The 25,645-nt window shown below is 35.1% G+C and overlaps 1 protein-coding gene and 1 pseudogene across 2 annotated transcripts in view; one reads left to right on the top strand and one right to left on the bottom strand.

Annotated features, from left to right (window-relative positions):
• Positions 1 to 409: 409 nt before the first annotated feature.
• GXYLT1 (glucoside xylosyltransferase 1) overlaps positions 410 to 25,645 on the bottom strand; it is a 37,334-nt gene continuing 12,098 nt past the window's right edge. For both annotated transcript variants that reach the window (XM_016123547.2, XM_016123548.2), the window contains 6 exons: positions 19,641 to 19,812; positions 17,678 to 17,803; positions 14,668 to 14,919; positions 9,535 to 9,658; positions 9,066 to 9,238; positions 410 to 1,380 (listed from right to left, as the gene is read on the bottom strand). In XM_016123547.2, the coding sequence (XP_015979033.2) occupies positions 1,219 to 1,380; positions 9,066 to 9,238; positions 9,535 to 9,658; positions 14,668 to 14,919; positions 17,678 to 17,803; positions 19,641 to 19,812 (1,009 nt within the window). In that variant the 3' untranslated portion in view covers positions 410 to 1,218. The remainder of the gene's footprint in view (positions 1,381 to 9,065; positions 9,239 to 9,534; positions 9,659 to 14,667; positions 14,920 to 17,677; positions 17,804 to 19,640; positions 19,813 to 25,645) is intronic.
• Positions 20,554 to 23,995, top strand: LOC107499408 (annotated as a pseudogene).

Genomic DNA, 25,645 nt, shown 5'->3' with positions numbered 1-25,645 from the left:
GAGGTATGTGTCCCAGGCACATGTTAAGTACTCGGAATCCATAGTTACATTAGATAGCTGTCAAGAACACTACGAGAAGTAATATTTCTCATATTTTCAACATTAAAAAAAGTCTTAAGTAATATTCAAAAAAGAAAGATACCACATTAACCCAATCAAAACTATTTTTTGTATAGTCAGAGGTAACAATTTTCTTAATCTGAATCATCCACGAAAGTTGTCTGACTTATTTAAAGTAAGGCTCTATATAGTTGCTTCTTCAAAAATACCTTGCTAAGCCATTTTGAGGTAGAAGAAAAGAAGTTTAAATAGACCACTCATTTTCTGCTCCGTTGTAACTAAAATTACTGTTCACAGGAAGTATATAGCTTATGTATTTTGGTCCATCACATGTCTACCATCACATAACTCCATTTAGGTTCACTTTATTATCACCATATTTTTTACTTCCAGAATGCCCAGTAAAGCTGAAAATTTTCATTGAAAGTGATAAAAAATTTTTCCCAAAGTATCTGTTTAACAATCTTAGATCTAAGTTTGGCAAGACAAATGAAAATGCCACATTTCATAAACACGAACAGAGACTAAAACTCAAAAATTTTCAGTCTTCCTTCTTTCTTATACAGCTCAATTTTAAACGTGCAGCTTACATACTTATAATCAAAAAATAAATTTAAACATGATTGTCACAAGAATAGATTTTAAAACGAGATGAAATCTATAAAGGCACATGAAGATTGTCAATGGCTACATCACATTTCTTTAGAAACAGAATTTTTTCCGCTCCTGTAAACAACTTTTTTCTCACACATTTAAAGTGAGGTTAGTGCTGACATAAAATTATTGCTATACTCACAGTTTGTTTCCACTGTGTATGAGGTACATCCTCTCCATCCATACACCCCTACTGTTCTTACTCACCTGAAAATAAGTCAACCAAAGTCTGTAGGCTACAACAATTCATTATTTTCATCAACACTGGAAGGATAGCAAATAACATTACAACACATCGGAGATGAAAAATGTCTTTTTGTTGGGGTCCAAGACTTTAATTTATTCTTCATTATATGAATATATTGTTCATTTAACTTCTGCAGGAAAAAAATCATTCTGAAGATGAATAACTCCTTCCTGAACACTTCGTTCAAGACTATTCCTTCACATATATCTTCCAATATTTTGTCGTTTTAATTCACTTGATTCGGTGGTCACCAAGAATCACCTTTCCTTTGGTGGTCTATCATAACGGTCTTGTATGCTTTTTGTTAGCTGTTTGATAAATATCTTATAAATTTTTCCACAGTATGTATGCACTGTCTTTTGCAGTTCCAGTTCTAAAGGCTTTAACAAGGAACGGATGTTGTCATCTTCAAAAGAACACTAGAGAAAGAAAATAAGAAGACAAAGATATATGTAAATATGTACTTAATTCCAAATAACTTCACTAAATTTAATATTGACAACCTCCACTTAAAGTCTCACAAAAGTATATGTTCAACAAATATTTTCAATGAATAAAGTAAAAACTATAATCTCACATTGTAGGAGGAAGAAAGTAATGATAAATCACTGGGGGTATGAGGGAAAGCTTTACAGAGAAGAGGCAATGAAGGCAGAGCATTCCAAGCCAAGGCAAGAGTTCTTCCATGTTCAAGGGCTGAGGATACCCAGAGATACTGACTGGTGTGAAGTGACAACCAATCGGTATCTGAGAGAAACTAATGAGAGCCCCAAATCACTGATAACAGTGTTGAGGCTGGACTGAAAAGGAATGAGACAGAGGCATGGAGTCAGAGGAATGCAAAATGATACCACAGTTCTGCATTTCCCTAAGAACCCTAACTGCACAAAACGGTCCCAAAGATAAATATATTTGAGAACTCTGAAATAACATACACTCTTGGTAGGTATTCATACTGACATATGAAAAACTCCAAAAAGTAAAATAGAAAATACATCTGTTGAATGCTGTTTGGCCCACTAGTTCCAAAATATATTTTGACCAGAGTCCTTTGTTATAGTAAAATAATATATATAACCTATGAAATGCATTTTGGGAAATAATGTGGCAGTGGTTAAACTGTGATCTAGGTATTTTTAACCAGGTATATTTTTTGATTTAGCATTTGCAACTGGGTGCATTTTCAATTATAAATATGAATGGGGCTTGAAAATTGAACATTTTTATGTGAACGACTGAAGTCAGTGAAAAATGCAAGATACCAAAGGAAATTCAGAACCTGAAATCTTGGAGGGCTTCAGATGATCCGAGTTTATCCCTGAGGTTCACTACCATGACACAGAGAGGAAATGAAAGCACCATTCAAATCACAATTAGTGAGTCTATAGAAAACTGAAGTCGATCTATGGAAAAAAGGATGAACTTAGATGCTAATCTATTACATGGATTTTATCAGTTCAGAAATGCAAAGAGATCCTAAACCTTGGTATCGCTTGAGCAATAAAACTGTGAGCTTTAACTGCATGAAACCATCAATTTTGGGGTGATTTTTTTAAACTCAACCATATATACTGAAGACAAATATCTAAAATTGTTATGAAGACAAAAGAAAGGGGAAGTATAGTTAGGAAGAATGTAATGAAAATAACAGCAGCTAGCATGGGAAAACTACTGAAAGCAGGACTGTTTTAAAAAAGGGCACTTCCTACTTCCTACATGCCAGACACCAACTTTATGAAATAGGTTATATAATTATCTCCACTCACAATGAAACAGCTAAGGTGGGCAGAGATCATTTTCCACAGTTACAAAGCTAGTAAGTGGTAACACCAGAATTCCATCCCAGCTGCCCAGCTCCTGAAGGGCAATCGCTTCAATACCACACAGCACCGCCTAATCCAAATAAGCAGCAAAATTACACCAAGCCAGTTTCCAAAAACCTGTTGAAAGATCACGCTCAAGTAACAGTGGAAACTGGGAAAAGTGGTCTGCTGTATACAGATATGCCTAAATTTGTTTGAGGTTAAAAGTGGCAGCCGAATTGAAGGTAACCTTTACCAAGGGTTATCACACTTTTCAAGTGATACTGTCAAGTAACATTTCAACGTGTACAAAAGCACACTTGAACAACTGTGGTTAAATCCTAGCATTCACGGTTAAAATTTATTTTCTTCACTGGGAAAGTCCTTTGATGACTACTTTCTTGAAATTAAAACTGTACCTGATGAATTAGTCCACTGATATAATACAAGCAATCTTACCTTTAAGGAAGATGGTAAATTACTAAAATTTCCACCTACACAAATATTGCCTAAAGTCACTGCATTTTGCCATTCACATAATGTACAACACCCAGAGTTGGGCGGTATGTAACTTGCGTCTAGGTATGTAACTTGCCCTATCACACAGGCCCCAACCTGATTACAGGACTCCTTCCTACACTACGTGCTGTGCCTGACTCGTCTTCACCTTCCCTTCTCTGCCTGATACTCATCCTTACGGCTCAATTCAAATGCTAGCCCCTTTGAGAGAAGGCTTTCCTAACATAGCTCCTCAGTCCCTCGTCACTGGCACAGCACCCAGTACACAAACTCTTAGGAATGTCAGGCTTTGCATATAGGACTGTCAGCTGAAAACCAGCCAATAGTTAGTCTATGATGACCATTATTATAACCCGAGGCATTTTCAAAGAATAGAACATGTTTTAAAACTATGGCAGAATGGCAGTTCAAGCCAAGAAATGCTAAGTACCAACTATATACAAGAAGGCAGTTTAGGAGGGAAACACTCAAGACTCCCTTGCAGATATAGTTATGCAAATAGAGGCAGGGTGTGAAGTAAATCAAAGCTAACACCGCAACACCAAGAAATATAATTCAGAATGAAATACATTAAGCAGAAAATACCTTATAGAGCAATAAAATGTTTTGTTCCTATTTTGAATCTGCAATTTTTACTCAACATTTTTATTCATTCAATAATATGTAACAAATATGTATAGAATGTAAAAACTGATTTGCTGGCAGTCATAGCCATGCATTTACAATTTAAAGATGATTCGCATCCTTTATAATTCATATTGTTCATTCCATTCGATGGCTATGACTAAGCTTCTGTCTGAAACTTGCATAAATACCCTTGTCTGAATGCAATTCTTTTAAAAATTATGCTTCTCACTGAATTATAGATAAGGGAAGATAAAAAACACTATCCAAGAGCACCATAAAAGACTGATTAACTTCATTAGGTTGAAAAATGGATAAATTACCACATACCCAAAACAAACACGAAAAATCGTTAATTTGTATTCGAAGTCATTTTAAAACTTATTTTTAAAAAATCAAATGTAATTAATCAGCTTAAAACTGTTACTCAGCTTTTTAAAGGTACATATTTATAAAAGAGCAAATAAATTAGTAAGATTTAATTCTTTAGTAATGTATTTCTTAATGCTCCAAGGAAACAAAGAAATCACATTTTTATAAGAATGCATTTCTTTTCTGTCCTGCGAAGTCTCAAAACCTCCAAATGTACTTTTATTCATTTTTTATCACCTTTTGACCACCCATGATAAAAATGTTTAAAATAAAACATTGATTTCTATAGGCATACAAGGTCTTCTACATTAAAATGAACACCAACACTAAATTTTATAATTCTTCAATGAGTATAGCTGTACTGTGATAAACTGATATTCAGAAATCTTATGTGCCAAGTTTATAGGACAAGAAACTTGGCAAATAATACACTAAAACTGTAACCTACAATGCTGTTAGCACTTTACCTACTACTAAGTTTGAGAAACGAATTTCCAGGAGAAAACACCAATTACTTATCACCACAGATCACCTGAACACAGCACATCATCACATCAATCCCGACCCAGCCATTGCCTGCCTTCACCCATCACTCCAGTCAAACTGAAGGGCTCAATACCTAACCTCTCCTGTGGATTTTTCATAACCCCTGAGCCTTTTTTTGAAGGCAGTTCTTGGCCCAGGCAGTCCCTACTCATCTTTTAAATTCTTACTCATTCTTCAGGATCCACTTCAAATGCCCCCTCATCAAGGAGGCCTTCCCTGGCCATTTAAGGCAAACTGTTACCCTCTCTCATAGTTTTAGTACAGTCTCTGCCACAATGAATTACAGTTAAGTATTTTTATTCTCATTCCTATTAATGAAGCTATACTAGACCAGAGGTTTTCAATCATCAGCAAATGAGAATCTAGCAAATAAAGGCATCAGCTCTTCTCCTGACCTTCGTATTTAAACCAAACTAGGACTCTTATTATTTACTTATGTTTTGTCTTCACATACACATAAGCTATGGCACAGTCTAGCAGAATAAAGAGCACAGCTCCATGAGAAATGAGTGGTCATATATACTTCTCCCCAGGTATCAATGAATTAGCTGCATGGATAGTGAGTGATACAGCTCATTAAACAAAATCACAAATTTAGTCCTCATTTGGATTTGCCCCATGTCTTGGTCCCCGACATACTTACGGAGACCCGGTTCACGTATCATTCTAGAGGTACGTGAAATATAATCATCTCCCCTTATCAAATCATCTTAACACAAAGGGGACTATAAGAACAAGAAAAAAAAGAGAACAGATATCTGGGGCACGGGTGAGAGAGGGGCAGTATTTTTCCCAAAATTCTCTATAAAACAAATGCTTAAAAGAAAAGACCTCATTTACCAAGGCAACAAAAAGTATAAAATACTTGAATATAAACTTACGCTTAAACTCTCTCTGAGGAAAACTATTAAACTTTCCTGAAAAGCACAAATGGCAAAACAGCCCTTGTTCTTAGATATCTCAACAAAACCAAAATGTCAGGAGCCCCTAAGTTAATATATTAAGCTGATACACTCCCAATAAAAATACCAACATGATTTTTAGGTGGTTAAATGAGTTGATATATGTGTAAAAATAAATATATAACATCCAGGAAAAAGCTGAGAAGGACAGGCTATGAAGAGGGGATGGCTTTACTAGACATTAAAACTCAATACAAAGTCTTTAAAATACTGTGGTATTAGTGCAAAAATAAACAAAATCCAGAAATCACAAATGGAGCTTTAGTATATAATAAAATCAGTATCTCAAATTTTGGGGTTACATGTAGACTTTTAAATAAAAGGTGTTGGGACAATGAGATAGCCATTTGGAAAAAGAGCAAATAAGATACATTCCGAATTGACCAGAAGACTAAACATAATAAATAAATAAAACAGTATATAGGTGAATTTTTCTATAACCTGAGTAGTTAGGAAAAGCTAATTCTGACTTTAAAAAAAAAAAAAAAAGGCTGACAAACCTGACTACACAAAATTTTTAAAAAACAAACCACTGTGAATGGCAAAATATACTATAAACAAAGTCAAACTGGGAGAAAATATTTACAACAGATATCACAGGTAAAGGACTGATACCCCTAACATACGAATAACTTACAACAGTTGTCGGGGGTGGGGGGTGATGACCCGAACTCTTTCACAGTTACGGTTGTATAACTCTGCAAACATGCTAAAAATAACTGAATCACTTCAAATGGGTGAGCTTTGTAGTATATAAAATACATAGCAATAGCTTTTAAAACATCAGAATAAGTGACAGATTTGAAAGAAAATTCACCAAAAAAAGATATAAAAATGGTTCTTAAATATATAAAAAGAGGTGCACTTCACTCATAAGAGAAATGTAAATTAAAACTAAACTAAAATTCCATTTCTCACTCATTTGAATGGAACATTTTAAAAGCTTCGAAACACACTCCACCGATGAGACTGTGGGGACTCCTCCTCATGTATTGCCGGCAGGAATGCAAACAACCTCTATGTGGGGAAAATAGGTGGTATCTTCAATCCAATAACCCCATTTCCAGGAATTTACTCTGAAGATGTCTCCCAACAATACAAATAGATATGTGGCAAGGTTAAGCAAGGCTACATTTTTTTATAATTCAAATGTTGGAAAACTAACAAAATATTCAAACATAAGAGATAGGTTGAATAAGTTTTGGTAAACATACAAAATGGAGTATCACACAGCTACCAAAAAAAAAAAAAAAAAAAAAAAGAATGAGGAAGACATTTATAAATGCATGAATTTCCAGAATATTTTAAGTAAAAAAAGCAAAGAGTGAATAAACATAAGCAGTATGCTTCCTTTTGTGTAAGAAAAAGGAAATTACAAAACATACATGTATCTGCTCATCTATACAGGAAGGACGAACCAGAAAACAAAGAAATTGATAACCTATGCAGTGGGAGGTTTTGGGGTGAAAGAGATGGGAAAGGAGTGATACTTCTGAGGTAAACTCTTACATAGTTTGACATTTTGAAGTATATTATTATTAAAGTTAAATCAGCATGGATGAAGGGAGAAAAACTTAAAACTTAAAGTATACTGAAACAAACCCAATTGTATTTCAAATGAATAAAATAATCTCGCTAAAAGAGAGGATAAAAGAACTAATCCAAGTAACTTCTGAACAGAGTATTGAGTATACACCCATGTCTGGGGGCAGGAAAGAAGAGCAGAAATGACTGGAAACACATCCTGAACTCTTTTTAGTAGGCTGGTTTTTGCAAAGAGGGGAGTGGCGATAATGGTATGAATGAAGCATTTTTCAAATTATTTTAACTATTTAAGTATTGTAGGATTAAGCAAATGAAGAAATGTTTTATGTTAGGAGCCAAGATTCTAAATCTGGAAGAAAGGAGATAAAACACAGAAACACAGAGTAGGAGAAGGCAAGGAAATGGAACTTGGAGAAATGGTACTAGAAGCACTGGTGTGAGTATGAGACAGAGACAGACACAGACAGAGAGACAGACACAGACAGAGAGACAGAAACAGACAGACAAACAGAGAGAGAGAGAGAGAGAGAGAGAGAAACTGACTGACTGATTGTATTTCCTAGCTCTGTCAATGAAATGAAAGGGCTAAGAAGAGAAGACACCCCTGTTGCAATAAGCATTCCTAGCACCCATAGCCCACCAGAGTTCCTTTGACAGACAGCTAATTTCAGGGCTAGGGTAACAAAGGTATACCAAGATGAGCCTGGAAAATTTTGTTGGGACAGATAATGAGGTGGTACTCAAAATAATGATGGGAATATGTCAAAAGGGCACAAGAGGGAGCCAAAAGGGCTCTCAATGGCCAAATCTGAAACTTTGGCATCAACATAAATAAAAAGAATAATGCATTATAAATCACTGAAAAGATACATATTAATGAGTTCAAACTGATAATGTTTGGATCAAAAAATGGGCAAAAAAGGAGGGCTCTTCCTTACAGCAGAGTGCCAAAATTATATGTGGAAGGAAGGCTAGAGCCGTAAAATCATCAATTTGCAACTACCATAGTAAAGACTGGTTTGTGCAAGAACGACGATACTAAATCTAGTACAGAAATTTTGACGAGCAGGGCATTTACGTGATTTTAAAGAGTCTCCCCATAGATTACTTCTCAGAGGCAAAATAACTATACAGTGGAGAAATTGAACATTTTGACTGAGTGATCAAAATCAACATTACCAATGTGAGGCAGACAAAGGTGGCTGGGAATGTTATGCCCTGAAAAGGACACAATATCATTTATATAGTATCCACAAGGGCATAACCTGAGCCTAATCATAAGGAAACATCCGATAAATCAACATGAAGAACATTCTAATAACACGAGGGGTGAAAGGGCTCTATCATCCAAAAATTGTCAATGCCATAAAATATACAGAAAGACTAAGAAACTATCCTAGATCAAAGAAGAGTAAAGACACATGGATTAAAGTACAGTATCAATATTACATTTCCTGAGTTTGATATCTGTACTGTACTTGATAAGAGAATGTTCTTGTTTTTAGTGAAAACACACAGAAGTTTTTAGGGGTAAAAGAGCATGATGTATTCAACTCATATTCAAAAGGGTGAGAAAAAAACAACATATACAAAAAAAGAACCAATGATAAAGCAATGGAGTAAAATGTTAATAACTGATGAATTAAAGAATATGAAAATTCTTTGTACTATTCTTGCAAATTCCCTGTAAGTTTGGAAGTATTTCCACTAAAAACTTTTTTAAAAAATACTTACATTTCTTAGTGCTTCATAAATAGCTCTAAATGCTGGTTGCTTATCATCATGGTAAACACCTCTGTTCCCATGAAGAACAAAGATTCCTTCTTCTTCTGCTTCTTGGCAATTGCTTCCATATATACAATGATCTGGTCGATAATTCCATTGACAGGGAAAAACAAAAAGGCTTTCTATGTGAAGAAAGACAAAACAATGAAACAAATAACCCTAATTCCACAGAATTAACATTTTGCAAAAATTTTAGTTTAAAAATATAGCTCTTACAAAATAAAATTCAAAATAGTAAAAAATATTTGGCATTTATAGCTCTTCTTACTAAATCAATATTTAAGAATTTTTACTGTCTTAAAAAGAGTGATAACAATTAATACAAGCCAAAATCAATTAAATGCATTTCTTCATTTTTGACTAAATATTATCTATAATTTTTACAAATACAAAGAATTTAAGAAATTTAAATGATTACCTGGATTATGAAAAAATATGATATTCAACAAATCTTGATCACCCCATGTGATATTCAGTTTGTATTTTTTGAGCAATGGCATAAGCATTTCTCCCCATCGTAGTCGTGCAGTTGTCATATCATTCTGTTAGTAAATACATTAAAAAGATCCTCAGGCTTCCAGGTTTACAATGGTGGCCTAATGAAAGTTCCCAATTCTACCTTTAGCAAACATTACAGAACAACAAGAAATGTAAACTTTTTTTGTTACAAAACCCAGTGACCCTAATGTAAACCTAAATATGAGTAAGACTGTCCAGCTGGACAAAAGAAGCTCTCTAACGCTGCATGTAGAAGTGCTAAAACTAATAAAAGTCAGGAAAGAAAGGGAGAGAAAATAGGTGACAATTTAAGTCCTGTAACCCCATCTTAAAATACAGAGCATTTTCGTATCTCTATGTCTATGTCATAGAGTTGGTGAGGATTAAACCTGTTAATATATAAATAAAAAGTACTAGGAACAGTACCTGACACACGGTACATACTCAGCTATTATTATGGTTGTCATGATCACTATTATTCTTACACTGATTTGCTAATCTTTTATAACTAACTGGCTCTTCATAGAGATCATTTGAAACTGATAAATCAAAAACGGATACTGAATTTCATCAGGTGCCTTTCCAGTCTCTATGGAGTTGCTCAAAGCTTACTGTTTTAACACAAAGCCAAATACCTAAGGAAACAACAGAAGTGGATCATATGAATCTCGGGTATGTAGGGGTAAATTTGAATACTGAAACCTCTTATGCCTAGTGACCCTCCTAAACTCCCCAGACTTAAACCAGTATTCCCAAAGTACAGTTTGTAGCATGGTTATCGGTGAAATTTTTATGTCCCCTACAAGATTAAGCACAGAAATTAAGAGTAAAATTTGGAAAATTTTATAGCAATTTAACAGAAAAATTTTATGTCTATTTAATCTAATACTTTCTAGTAACTTATTTATATCATTTTTAGAAAAGTACTGGCTCCTTGAAAGACTATAAATTTTTAAACAATTGATCCTTCTCTATAGATAGTTTGAAAAATGTTATAAGCTATTCTAAGATATACTATAAATTTGATGAAGGTATAAACAATCTATCCTTGAAGAGAAAGAAAAGCTAGAATTCTTGGGAAAATCTACATATTTAACTAAATATGATCTGCTATGATTGTACTACCCTTGTGTGAACTTTCTCAGAATGCAAACGAAGTAATATAAAATAATCAGAAATTCTCCCCTGCAAAAAAAATCTGGAAAATGACTGAAATAAGCTACCGAGCATGTTAACTAAATGTTTGCAGGATCTGAAAAGGAAAATATGAATTGAACAAGGACAAAGACCAGCAAGACATTCAATAGATGGGACTGGTGCACCACGATGTAACATGCCATGCTCAAGTCTTCACTAAATTCAATCTATTCAAATATACAAAGACAGATATAAAAAAATATACCTATTCAAAGGAAAATTAATGAAAGATATATTACAAAGTCCAGTGCAGTCTTATGGGGAAAAAAATCAAAGTGGGGTGGGGTGAACTTTATAACTTAAAGATAAGTTCTACTAGAAAAACACTGGATAAAATGCAATAACACTAATATTATCTGCTGATTATATAACCTAGAATATCCAAGAAGATAAATGAAAAAACAATGAGAAATGAGCTTAACAAAGAGGCATTATATATAAAAGGAGTTTAAGTTAATAAAAATAGAAAAACAACGAGGTAGAGAATAGTCCAAGGACAAATGGTCATTCACAAAGAAAGAAACAGAAATGCATAAAAATTATGCGAAAAGATTATTATCCACACTGGTAGTATAGTCAGGAAAATACAAATTAAAATATATGAGCTACTTTTCAGCCATATACCTACATGTTCATACCAGTACATACAATGAAATCAAATAATTCATTCTCTGCAATACCATAAATACATTAAAAATGTGACAGACTATCTGTATTGACATAAAAAGCAGTCAATTACATATTTACTAAGTAAATAAAAGCAAGCTAAAGATGTATAAAAGGATCCTATATATAAGCACTAAATGTACACATTTATCAGTTTCAAAATAATTTTTAAAAGGGTCTGAAGAATATGGTACATAGTAAAGTTTATCCCAGTGGGCAAAGAAATAAAACTGGGGAGAGTATATGTAAAGGAGGGACTTGTCTTTTTATTCTACATACAACAAATTGTTTAAATTTCTATAAGCATGATTTAGTTTCATAATTTTTTAAAAATTTACTAATTTAGCAAACCTACTACCAAAATGCACATTATATTACGATTGATTAGTTTCATTTTTAGAATTATGTATGTTTTTGAAAACAGGCTCATTATCATTATCAATCTATCATATATATAAATATAAAATGGACAGGTGTTTATTCACATTATGCTCAAATAATGCTAGAAACTGGAACTCATCAATTCCTAAAGATCAGACATTCCACTAAGCTCTAAAAAGTTCTATCTTGGTAAAATATTCGCTGATATTCTGTTTTCAGAACCTATAGCATATAATTCAATAAAAGTCCTCTATCAGTACATCTTTCGAATATGTAAAAATCACCATCATGTACACCTGATAGTAAGTGTTCTCTTTTCCAGTGTTTTAAATAATTCATTAATGGCCTGGTTTCTAAAACTTTCACCTGTCTTCTGCTAATAATTATCTATTGAGTTGTCACTTTATGCCAGACTCCATGCTAAATATTCTGAATACAAAGTTATACAAAAGAGACAACCTGCCCTCAGTAGGTGGAGATAATAAATAAAAATTATTCTGCAAAGTGGTATTGGGCAGGACATAAACAGGGTTAACATGCAAGCAAAGGATTCTCAAAATCCCTTATTTTTTCCTTTGTTTTTTCTCTAATAGAAAAAGGTTAAGAAACATACTAATATTCAACACTGCATATTTAATTGTAACACAAAAAAAAAACAAAAACAATAGCTTAACCAGTTTTATATTATTATTTATCAAGTATTATAAGAAACAAAAAACAAAAAAGTACAATTTTTACTAGTTTAATTTTTAATATACATAACTATAATACATCAGGTTGGAACTCAACAGTCATGAATAGTATGGACTGGGAGATAGGAAAGCAATAAGAACTTAAAACATGGCAATTATCCTAAATGGGTAGTCTTACAGCTTTTCATGTGATAAGAATCAAGGAACAACATTTATGAATCTATATGAAACACTTTGGAAAATGATTACAGTAACTCAGTTATAATACTAGAACTCTACAATTTAAGAAATGTGCCAGAAACTGCAGAATTAATAGGAAAAAACAAGACAATATCTGCTACATCATAGTCTGGAAATCAGGAATAAAAAAAAGATATATGAAAAAGGAATGTAAAAAATCAATAAATTTTGTAGAGACATCTTAGCAATCAGAAATATATTTGAAAGCAAAGCAAATCTGCATTGTTCCTGCGGGGCAAGAATAGGGTTGTCTGGAATAAAGACAGGTATGAACTAAACTGTACCTATGATTTATCTACAATCATGCCTTTCATATTTTTCTTCATTAAGTCATTAATGCACAGAAGAAAACAAAAGTTTGAAAGTTTCAAAATTATTTCATCTCCCATATCTATATTTCTAGCTAGTTTAGGACATGCCACAGACAAAAAAAAGGAGGGAGGAGGGATACGGAGACACTGTTAAAGTATTTAGGAATGACGTTTAAATAAGTAAAAGGTAAATAAAAATAACTATAGATTTGAACCACATAGCTGTATTTTAAAATTATTTAAAAATTGAATATGGTGTTACACTAAATTATTTTTAAGGTTCTTTGCAACACTAAACTTCTCATATTTTAAATGAAGAGTTACTGAGAAGTCACATTCCTTAGCGGATAATCTTACAGCACCATCTTCTGGTATAGTGTTACTGTGCATAGTCGAACAACCAGAAAAGGAAGAAAACTCATGCTATTATTATTACCTGTTTTATTTAGTATAACTTTATGGTACATGAAATTTTAAAACTCAAGATATACTAACAAATTGGATAACTGAAGAAAGATATTCACTGTTAAGCAAGAGCACAAGTTACACTAGCCTCATTAATGCACTCAATTGTAAAAGACAAAACAAAGGAAATCGAGATTTCGGAAAGGTTCAGAAAATGAGCAAGCTGAAGGAAAAACCAAAAAACAAAAACCCTAGGTTTACTAGATCTACAGAAGAACAATGAGCATGAACTGTCCTAAGACCAAAATGTCAGGATGTGGATGGTGATGGCTACAAGCAGTACTCTGCCTAGACCAAAGAGAAGAGGCAACAATCTAAATGAAGTAAAGATTTAAATCAGACACATAGAAAGGAGTAATAAATAACAGTGAAAATTCTAGTCCACCAGAAGCCATAAGAAAAATATCTGACAAATATATGTGTATACAAACATACATATGTACTCATTTTATAAAAGACATAATATCCTTTAATGTATACTTTAGTTCTAACTAGCTGTAAAAGGATAAAAGTCTATATAGGTGTTTCAAAAGTTACTGTTTTTAGCTAACATTTAAGTGCTTACTATGTACCACGATCTGTACATTTACTACGTGTTAGCCACCGTTCTAATTTCATTCTCATGAAAGCCCTATGACATAGGTACTGTTATCTTATCATCCTCATTTCAGGGATGAGAAAACTGAAGCCCAGAGATGTTCAAAAGGTACCTAAGACTTTTGCAAAGTTTGAACTAAGCCAGGAGCTCCAGAGTCTTAACCACAAATCTGTGTCCCCGTAAGATCTATCATACTTTATTTTAGATTCAAGTATTCTATGGCTGCACAATTACAAAATGACAACTACCACCTGGAATGACAATCTAGGAAAATGATGTTTGCATTGTGACTTTAATTCATTATAATGCCATCTGATTTGACCTACTGAAATGCTCTAATAAACAGAATGCTAAGAACACAAATTTCTTCAGGTATTTTAGATGAATGGAAAAAGTCTGAATAGTTCATTCTAGTGTTTAACAAAGCAAATCTAAATTATAAACCAAACAATTTGGAAGAAAAACAAAGAACTGCTAATCAACTACCTGTATCACTGACTTACCTTGAAATACTTCCTTCTTATTCTAGTCATGTTCATCAACATAACTCCAGAGTTTACTCCAGTTTTCCCATAGTACGGATGTCTAGCAAAGCGATTATACCATCCTATCCGAGGCTCTTCATGTTCTGGTGCCATTGCAGCAATTTGTGTGGAATTAAATTTCTTTAGTAAAGACCAAATATCATCAACAGGCCGCAAAAAAAGGATATCAGTGTCGACATACAATAGTGAGTCAACTTCCTTCAGGATTAACTATGAAGAGAGAGATTTGAATCATTAACTATACTATTTATTTAATAAAACATCAAGGAGGCTTTCATTATTTTTAAAAAGGCCTAAGAGATAAGCTAATTTACATGAACTTTTTAAAGTTTTTTTCCTAAACTTGTCAGTTTTTACGACAGCATAGAGATACAATACTAATCATTATATTAACTTTTAGAGAAGAAAATCTATAAGAAAACAATTCAGAACAAAAACTCGAAACAAATGCAAGAATAAAATAAAAGCAACATCCTGAAAGAATAGAAAGAAAATGTTTTTCACAATGGAAAGAAAATTAACTTAGGTGAATTTATATCTCAAATTTTAATTTCTTGAGATAAATATAGAAATAAACCAATACGAATAAAGATCTGAACTTGTTCCTTCGGCCTGTTAGACTAACGGCTGGCACCTTTACATCACTTTGGTCTCAACTAGTAAATTGTAGAGCCAAAACTGGAACCCAGACCACCTAGCTCCAGAGTCCATGCTCTTATTTCTGTGCTTACTCTCCCCCAACAAATCAAAGAAAATGTGCACACATTTAGCAAGGATGAAAACAAGAGTTTGTCTTGGGAAGAAAAACTGTCTATGTTGTTACTTTCTGAGAGATGTGAAATCTCCAACATTTTTTCTGTGGAGATTTTCAAGGATAATATTTTTATTTCTATCTTACCCATCAACTTTTGAATCTGACCCCTGCAAATTTAAATTTATTGCCTATCCCAGTGTATTAGTAAGACTCAATAATTACCTTAACGTAACCTTTTTAGTTAAGAATACACTGAGAATAAGAACTTGATCCTCTTTCTGCTCCTTTTCAAAGATGCTACCTTGTCTTGCAGCTAAGTTTAAGCCATAACCTTAATCAGCGGCTAGGAAACTGAAATCACTCCATTTCCCCCATCAGGCTGAAAAAAAAAAATCTGATGGTTGACTGCAGTGCCTGAGTAGGCAAGATTCACTTGTTCAAAGACCCAAATTAAAAGGGTACGTGTGTAGGTCTCTGTCTCTTTTGGGGGAAACAGGAAAATGAGGGGAATTGTTTTTATATCGACATTCTGCTTCTGTACTATACTACGTGTGTCTACACCTTACTGTACTGTTGCAGACTACAAAGACACTACGTAAAGCTCCAAGTTCACTGTTGGGAGCCACCGCTATGGAGATCAAACATAAAGTTACATAATAACCACATCGGTATTTTTCTATGGTTCCTTTTAGAGGAAGAAGGAACTGGCATAATTCACATTAGTTCTTTTCATCTATCTATTTTAAAGGAAGAAAAACTCAGTTTAAAAGTTTATAATTTAGAAAAAGAAAGTACTTACTTAAATCTGATAAAAAAAAAGATGCAGAAGTAACAGTGAAGTCTGAGGACAATTTGACAAATTTGAAGTATTTTATTTTAGTATTTCAAATTCCATTTAGGAATTTAACCAGATTACATCATTTAATGATCTGGCAAATCACAACATCAACAAATATGTTAATAATGCAGAAGAAAAATGGCTATAAACTCATGCTTCTCTTCTCACATTGTTTTCTCAGTAATGTATTTGTGTTTGTTTAATGTCATACTGAAAACAAGAAACCTGGCTGTTCCATTCATTCCTACATAACCTAGCACTTCAGTACAGATACTTGGCAAAAAAGAAAAAAAAAAAAAAAGGCACTCAAATTATTAATTAAATGAATGTGACACTATAATTCTTCAACCTAGAAAAAATTTTAACTTATGAAGCCTACATGAAGTATCTAAACTTCTTAGGCTTTTTTTTCCTATCCTAATCTCTTATTTTTATGCTTCTTACAATGGCAGTGGAGAGTAAGGAAGATTCTAGAATCAAAATTTTTTATGTACAGCAACAAAGGTACTTAATTGGCAGACTCAGCTATCAAAATTCTAACTTTAACTATTACTGACACCCTGGTTTCCATAAACTATATTCTTAACATGCTAAGAATTTCCTTAATCCTAATAAGGAAATACTAATACTAATACTAATAAGTAACTGAAGTTTCTTCCCCATAATTCATATACTTTCCAGAAACTTGTGAGCTTCTTACAATTCAGTATTTCTACTGTCGTAACTATTTTAAACGTTATAATGGTTGTAATTTAACTACTGTGAATTTTAAAATTATGAGTGAAATCAATTCAAAATTAAACAGGTATCCTTGCTTCTGAATATTTTTAGGGTAAAATAATAACAATTAGGGTATATAACCAGAAAATAACACTGAAGAACAGCCCCACTGACTAGTTCTCCCATGTTCCTTAGAATTCACACACCTTAGATTTTGTATCTGTTAAAGCATCAATTAGAAAGGTAAATTGGCTTGGTTACTTAATGATTCAATCCACTTCATTTTCCCAATTATAAATGTAGTCTGCAACTTGAAAGTGATATTGCCACTGCCTTTCTGCTGGCAACAGACTTGGTTCTAGTAAAATCTGATGGCCTCTGTTCCTTCTTAAAGGTTTAAAAAGTTGATAGCAACTGATTAAGTTAAAAATGTACGAAATAGTATTTCAGCAGAAATCACATTTTTCATTTTAACAGAGGTCTTCATCATAGCTTTTATTTGTTCTTTGAGGTTTTTTCCCTAATGCTCAAAGGGAAAATCATATGTGTATAAGTTTAATTGATTTGTTTGCAGCTCTTCATTAACTCATGTGTGTAAAAGCAAGAGTCAGAACAAAAAAACAAACCCAAAACACAGGGGGGAAGGGGGTACTTACTGGCAAGAACAATCTCTGGGAAGCACATGGTTTAAAGAGCTTTTTCCACTCTGCTGCATTCTCGCTTGGAAAAATTATTGGGTATAATGAATAGTTAAATGTTTGTAGAAATGACCAGTTGTCGAGCTAAAAAATATTAAAAAATAAGAGCTTAGTTTAGATGTTTCAATTCTCTCTGTAAAATCATAAAGCAATAGATTATTTTTTAAGTTAAAAATTAAGATACTATACTATATTTTATGTTGTACACAGCTAAAGTCAGAGTCTTCTTTCTCACCATTTTGTTTTCATTCAAAATCTTAAAATCATAGTAATTATGCTAGAAAGACTCTACCACAAAGACTGGAGGCATAATGAAGTTATAAGGATATCGATAACAAAATTAGAAAGCTGAGAGAGCCTTGCACTTAATCTCCCTCAGCTTTACCAGACGTATAAGTCTTCTCAACCCCTAAACAATCTCAGAAAAATTAAGCACGAATTTTATTACCTCAATATGTATGATGTAATGGAAAATGTTTACATTCAAAGACCAATATGAAACTGACTAGAAAATATTTCTTTATCTATGTGCTTTTAATATGCATAGATATTCCTGACAATAAATCATTCTGATAAATATATATCTAATGACAACTTCTAAAAAAAAAATTACAAAAACAGATCTGAAAATCCATAATGAACACATTTACTCTTTAGGATCCTGAATGCACTTAAAGACACTGAATTGTTTCAAATTCAATTTAAGTATTAACTATCATTGTTGTTTCAATAGAACTGTTGATTCAAATTTCTTACAGACCATTTACGATCGATGGGGGAAAATAAAAACTAAATAGTTTATGTAACAGGCTAATGATGTTCTTTTTGAATTATGACTGTGTTCAAGTGATATTTTAAAACATTAATGCCTCCCAACATAGTTTAAGGAAATATCTTTACTTCCAACACTCCACTTTGATATCTGTTAGTTTAAAACACTAGCATTTTATTTTCCCTGTGTAACTTATAAGTCATATTGACTTAACAAATTTTAACATTCTAATATTTAGTATTTTTTTACAATAAAAATATGCTCCATAAAATATCTTACATGTTCTTCCCTCCTATATCTATCTGTTATCCTCTTCCTGCCTAGTAATGTTTTTTCTGTTAAAGAGGTTACATGACTGCCCCAATTATAGAGTATATTTTAGATCCCCATAAACAGCTAAATGTGGTAACATGACTATGGTCAGACCAATGAGATACTTGCAGGAATGTCATGGAAAGTGTCCTAACAGAGAAGGAGGGGATAGAAGAACATGGCGCTCTTCACTCTTTCCTCCCTCATGTTGGCTGGAATAAAGGTATAATAGCTAGAGCTTATTAAGAAGCCATATTAGACCATAAAGTAAGAAGCCTTGTATTAAAGAAGGCTCAACCACAAGGGAGAAGCCAGAGTCCCCAAGAAGTGGAGTTGCCACATAACACAGACTGCCTACTTTTACATGAGAGATAAACTTCTATCTTGTTTAAGTCATTGTTATTTTAGGTTTTCTGCCATTAGAGCCAAATTAATTGAACTAATACAAAACCAAATTAATTGAATTAATACAAAACCAAATTTCTTTTCAGAGCAATAAGCCACTTCCCTTCACATTGTCAATCAAGAATTTCCTCCCCTCAAAACAGTGTTAAAACTTCTGTGCACACTCTGATTGAGATGCAAACATCCTGGAACTGTAGTTAGTAAATTAAAACCTCCATGATTGGCAAAGGGCTTTATACAGCCCACCCCTTTTCAAAAACACCTTCATCTTACACCCTAGATCTAGACTCTTAGAAGAAAGTGGTAGCAAAGAACACTCCACACCAGGAAGGCAGAGTTACAGAATATTTTTGTTCAGTGAAGAAATAAAACATTCTATTATCGTACACCATTAAATATTCAACTCTACAGACTTAAGTCTCAAATACTTACGATGCCTCTAAAACTATCATGTAGTTGATCTTCAGCAAAAATATGGAATTGAAGAGGTTGGATGCTGAAAATGATAGCCGACTTGAGCATGGTGATAGTTTCTTCCAGTCTTTCACCACAGGCAACAACAGCCAGGTGTATTCTCTGTACAGGCTGTATATTCAGACTATACCTAATAGAAAAGAGAACCACATTTCCCAAAAGTTTTAACATAGAGTAACATGTTAACAACATGGTATTTTGACCATGTTCAAAAACGGAAATTCAAAACTTCTATTTAAAAAACAAAGAAATGTCCAATTACAAAACAATACAATGTTGAATCATGATGTTTCAATACCCTCAACAAGCCTTTCTCAACCAATGTTCCTCATTAGGAACCACAAAACACACCAAAAAAGGACTACTTCTCAATTCTCTCAAGAATTGAGAACTAGCACCATTCTAGGTGGACGGGAGAGAGATTATTTTATTACTCACAGTGGATGCCTTAATTCTCTCAAGGAACCCCCCAATTGAGAAAGGTAACATCACGAATTTGAAGGTCTTCCATTCGATTTTTAAATTTTTTTATTTAAAAAATCTCAAAAGCATAAAAGTAAAGAATACAAAGATCTCCATGTACTCATGTTCCAGCTGTAACAATTATCCATTCAAAAGTGTTCTTATTTCATCTAAAATCCCTGCCTACATCCCTTTTCACTAACCAATGGATCATTCTGAAGCACACATAAATATAAATTCATCCATTAATATTTCAGTATTATATCCAATCTTCAACCATGATGATTACAAGAGAAGTTTCCTTCACATAATTTCTGTCACTGGCAATGCATTCAGTCTCATTTACTAAGTAATCTGTGAGACGTAAAAATTTCTGAGATGGTCTAAAAGATACTAGCTGAACACTAGTATGTCATTTTGGAAGGAAAGATTCTCTAAAACCCAAGCTATTGGCCTAGGCGATGTGAGACCCGGCTTCTAACACAGAACAGCAGTATAGAACACCAGGCCTAAATAACCTTTCAAACTTCTTGCACCTTAAGGCTGAATTAATAATAATCTATTAGTACCTAAGAACAAAACTATGTGTGATGATACTGTAATGACACATAAAATAACAACATATTTATAACATCAAATAAAGATCTCATCTATAATTACATATAAAGTAATCCATCTGGAACTGACAGCTAAAAGAATGTAAGAATGAGAGACAACATAAAACAAAACTAATAACACATTAAAGTATTATAAAATACAAACATTCCAAACTAAAAATATACAATGACTTTAACTAAATGTTTGCTTAGAGACCTTTTCTAAGGTATAAAGATTAGAAATTACATTGTTTAACATTAATAATTCTATTATGCATTATTGAGATTTGCAATAGCAAGGATGGCTGATTATTTCTCTTAAATTTACAAGCTCAAGAATCAACTGTAATTTTCCTTCTGGCTTTTTATTTAGATAGCATGAAAAGCTTCCAGTGTGTTCTTTTAGCCTTTTATTAAACTGTTCTCTCTATTTAAAAAAGTTATAATATTTAGACAAAATATTCACATTATGAAGTATATAATAAAGTCAAACTGAACAAATTAGCTGCGCCCCCTTGTGGGCCTTGGGCTCCCTTCGGAATGGCCGCGTTACGTGACTCGGAAGGGCCCTGGGTGGAAATCCCCCACTAACCAAGGAAAAACAGAAAGGAAAAAGGAGAACTGGCAGTCTGTACAGCCTGCGCAGCGGGCCAGGTGCAGAGTGCTCAGAGCTCGCGGGGACGGAGCGGCAGGAGCAGCAAGAGCAGCCGCAGGAGAAGAGCAGCAGGAGAAGAGCGGCGGCGGCCACAGCGGGCGCGATCCACACCCCGCGCCAGGAGCGATCCCGAGCCCGTGCAACCAGGGGAGCCGCCTTCCCCCGGCTCCGACCCCCACCACCGCCTGCGGCGTCCGCCTTCCCTGACCTGGCCTAGAGACCTCGGGAGAGGATCACTCGGCCCGGAGGGGTGCTGTGGAGCACGAAGGCTGAGAAACTCCTTCCTCTGGCTTTCTATTTGAGCAATATGCAGACAACTGTGATCAGAGAGAGAACTCTAGAAGATATTTTTAAACCTATCAACGGGATCATTCACATTTTAAATCCATGCGCCCATACACACTGGAAATGTTCAGAGCTTGCCAGTTTTGTCCACAATTTCGGGAGCTCATCCAAAAAGCCCTCATCGACAGAAACATCTAGGCCTCCCTTGAAAGCAAGAAGCTCAACTGGTGTAGAGAAGTCAGGAAGCCTGTGGCCCCAAAAACAAATGAACTGGAATGATGAATGGGACCACTTTATCAAAATGGTGCCCACAGACCCACCAGGGGCCCGGGGTGGCCTTCAGTATAATTCACTGGAAGAAATCCACATTTTTGTCCTTTGCGACATCCTCAGAAGGCCAATCATTGTCATTTCTGACCAGATGCTGAGAAGTTTGGAATCAGGTTCCAATTTTGCTCCTTTGAAGGTGGGTGGAATTTACTTGCCTCTCCATTGGCCTGCTCAGGAATGCTACAGATACCCCACTGTTCCCTGCTATAACAGCCAACACTTTGTACCCCTGGTCACCCTGAAGGACAGTGGGTATGAAATCTGAGCTGTTCCAATTGTTGAGAGTGAGGGCGATTTGAAAGCTTAAAAGTTCACTTTTTGACAGATCCTGAAAATGAAATGAAGGAGAAGCTGTTGAAAGAGTACTTGATGGTGACAAAAATCCCAGTCCAAGGCTGGGATCATGGCACCACCCATTTGATTAATGCTGCAAAGTTGGATGAAGCTACCTTACCAAAAGAAATAAATCTGGTAGATGATTACTTTGAACTTGTCCAGCACGAGTACAGAAGTGGCAGAACAAGCAAGGGCAGAGAGAACTGCACACTCAGAATCCTCTGGGACCTTCTTCTATTCTCCTGCTTTCTCTCATGGACATAAAATGTGAAACACCCAACTGTCCTTTCTTCATGTCTGTGAACACCCAGCCTTTTTGCCATGAATGTGCAGAGAGGCATCAAAAGAACCAGAACAAATCCCCAAAGCTGAACTCCAAGCTGGGCCCTGATGTGATGCTTGAAGCCTCTAGGGGTGAGGCCTGTGAGCTCATGGCCTGGTGTCCTCAAGAGCTAACTGCGGGACCTTTGGCGCCTTCGACAGCACTCAGACTTTTCCTGTTCAGCGAGACCACTGCTATGAAGTGCAAGAGCCCCGGCTGCCCATTCATGCTGAACAACGGGTTTTGTGAACGTTGCCACAATGCCCGGCAACTTAATATGGGCCACCCCTTGATCAACATGAGGTATTTAGATCCTAGTAAGTTGCAAGCCTGCATCCAGGACGTAACCAGAACATTTAATGGGATCTGCAGTACTTGCTTCAAAAGGACTACTGCAGAGTCCTCCTCAAACCTCAGCTCCAGCATCCCTCAGAGATCCAAGTGGGACCCATCACAGATCATCTAGAGTCCCTCTCCACATTTTTGCCACAGAGCTGGAAGCAAGACCCCCTATGACTGCCTCCCTCAGGCCACACAGACTCCAGGGGACAGGATGAGGACAAGCAAGTGCAGAAAAGCTGGCTGCATGTATTTTCGGACTCCAGAAACCCAGGACTTTTGTACACTATGTTTCGACGAGTACAGAGAAAATAAACATTCTGTTTATTTCCTCAGGGAAAGCCAGTCCCACAGCCTCCAGGTTCCAGAAGCTGTACCTTGCCTGGGGAGGGAATGCGGCATCCTTGGAAGCACTGTGTTTGAAGGATGCTGTCAGAAGTGTTTCACTAAAGCTTAGAATCAGAGATTTCATGAAGCAAAAAGGACTGAAGAGCAACTGAGAATGAGCCGGCGCAGAGATGTGCCTTGAACCACACAGAGCGCCTCCACCCAAGTGTGCCCGAGTCTCCTGCAAGAACATACTGGCCTGTCGCAGCAAAGAACTCTGCATGGAGTGCCAGCACCTCAGCCAGTGTGTAGGCCCCAGAGCTTACTGGGGAGAGCCTATTCCTGAAGAGCCTCCCAAACAGCACTGTCAGGCCCCCGCCTGCGATCATTTTGGAAACACCAAGTGCAACGACTACTGCAATGAATGCTTTAGTTCAAGCAACTACAGCTAACCTGAAACAGGTGAGCCAGCCCTAGCTGTTAGCCAATGTGGTGCTATGCTCTAAACACTGATGCCTCTGGAGGGCCAGTTCCAGCAACAGTAGGCTCAGGGTGTATTTGAGCAGGAGAGGAAATATAAGCTCTGGGTCGTGGCCTTGAATTTGGTAACTGGGGATCCCAGGTGGCCTTAGAGCAAAGCTTGTGACCAGCAACAGACGGTGTCAAATCCAGCTGGGGGCTGCACCTTCTCTTCTATGAGAGAAAGGCCAGGATGTTCATGGACGTGGAATGTGTGCTAGGACTCCATCATCTTTCGAGAAAAGGGAAAGGACACACAGTCAGTGCCACTCTACCTGCCTTCCATCAACATTGCTCAGAGAGAGGAAGCTGAAGCCTTGTGACTCGCAGGCCCTCTAAAAGAAGCACAGGGAAAACAGACATTTTTCAGATATCAGTAATTAATAATTTTTCTCTACCTACTTTGTTCTTTTCCCATAAACTGTGATTCTGAGGCTGCAAAACAAAGTAAAACAGCTGCTCTTTACAATATGCACCTTTTAAAAAATTACAATGTTTTAATGGGAAGTTGTATAACTCTTTTCTAAAGAGGTTAACTAGAACTGAGGTGTGCATTAAAATGTGTACATATATAATGTACCCTTATGTATGAAGGAATTTTTTTATTATGTTGAAATGCTGCCCTAGAGGTATAAGGAGACTGAATAATAATAACCTATTTTCTGGTTATTGTTGGAGTTCATTTTATTTATTTTATTGCAGACTTTAAGGTTATTTAAATAAAGATGTTTCTTCTCTGGGGAAAACAGGGTAGTATCTTCTTGAGGTAACACGTCTGCTTTGGGTCATGTTATGGAACCAGGCAAGTTCCTCATTGCAGTGGGGGCATTGGCCTTGGTTGCCCTCCTTAGGAAAAAAGGAATCAAACCAAGAGTTAATTTATTAAAATCTCTTGCTTCTTCTTAATGAAACTTTGGACAGAACCACTTCCCAGTCATAATATATAATTGCCGCTGAATATCCTACCTCCTGAGAGATAAGACTAGAAAGCAATAGGGATGAGATTTGAGGAAGTCACAGAGAAAGATGTGGCTTTAACTGATGGTTTATTTGCACTGTTAATGCTGTGTCCTGGTGTGCTGGGCAGTGACCGGGCCAGTGAAACCTTCGCATCGAGCAGCAAAGTCCTACAACCAGGAGTATGAGATTTTTTCCAGTCCTTGGCCTGCAATTTCTCTGTGTGCTTTGTGTTACTGTCATACTTGTACTAGAAAAAAGGAAAACACATTTTCCCCAGAGGTAAAGGCTGCTCTTTTTCTGGGTCTGGACTTATGTCACTTGGAGCATCATAAGTCGTTTCCTCGACATAAACCTTCATAATTTTTTTTCTAAAAATTTCAAAGAAACTTCAGTGTTTTCATTAATTCTTTTAAGGTTGATATTTTAATAGTTTTTGTGTATCAATATTCTCATTTTTAATGTGAAAAAACTGAATTATTTATACTTACTATAGAAAACATTTGATATTTGCACATGTAGTTGTCCCTAAGTAGATTTGTTTACTATGTTGGATTTCTTTAAGTTTTCCTAAATAATTTTAACTTTTCACAAAGGCTATTATTAAAAATTAAATTATTTAAGAACAACCAAAAAAACACCTTAAATTAAATTTGATAACAACTTCCCCAAACTACAAAATAACTATCATGAACTATCTTTAAAAATTTGCAGTTGCACAAAATAGAAAACTATCTTCAGAAACACTAATGATAATTTCCTTACTGTATAGCTTTAAAAAAATGTTTTTCCTCTTACTATTAAGAAATAGAGTTGCACTGAATTATCATACTAG

Source organism: Rousettus aegyptiacus, unplaced genomic scaffold (genome assembly GCF_014176215.1).
Source record: "Rousettus aegyptiacus isolate mRouAeg1 unplaced genomic scaffold, mRouAeg1.p scaffold_m13_p_2, whole genome shotgun sequence".
NCBI lineage: Eukaryota > Metazoa > Chordata > Mammalia > Chiroptera > Pteropodidae > Rousettus > Rousettus aegyptiacus.
The sequence above is the reverse complement of the archived record's forward strand: the minus strand, read 5'-3'. Positions and strand labels throughout refer to the sequence as shown.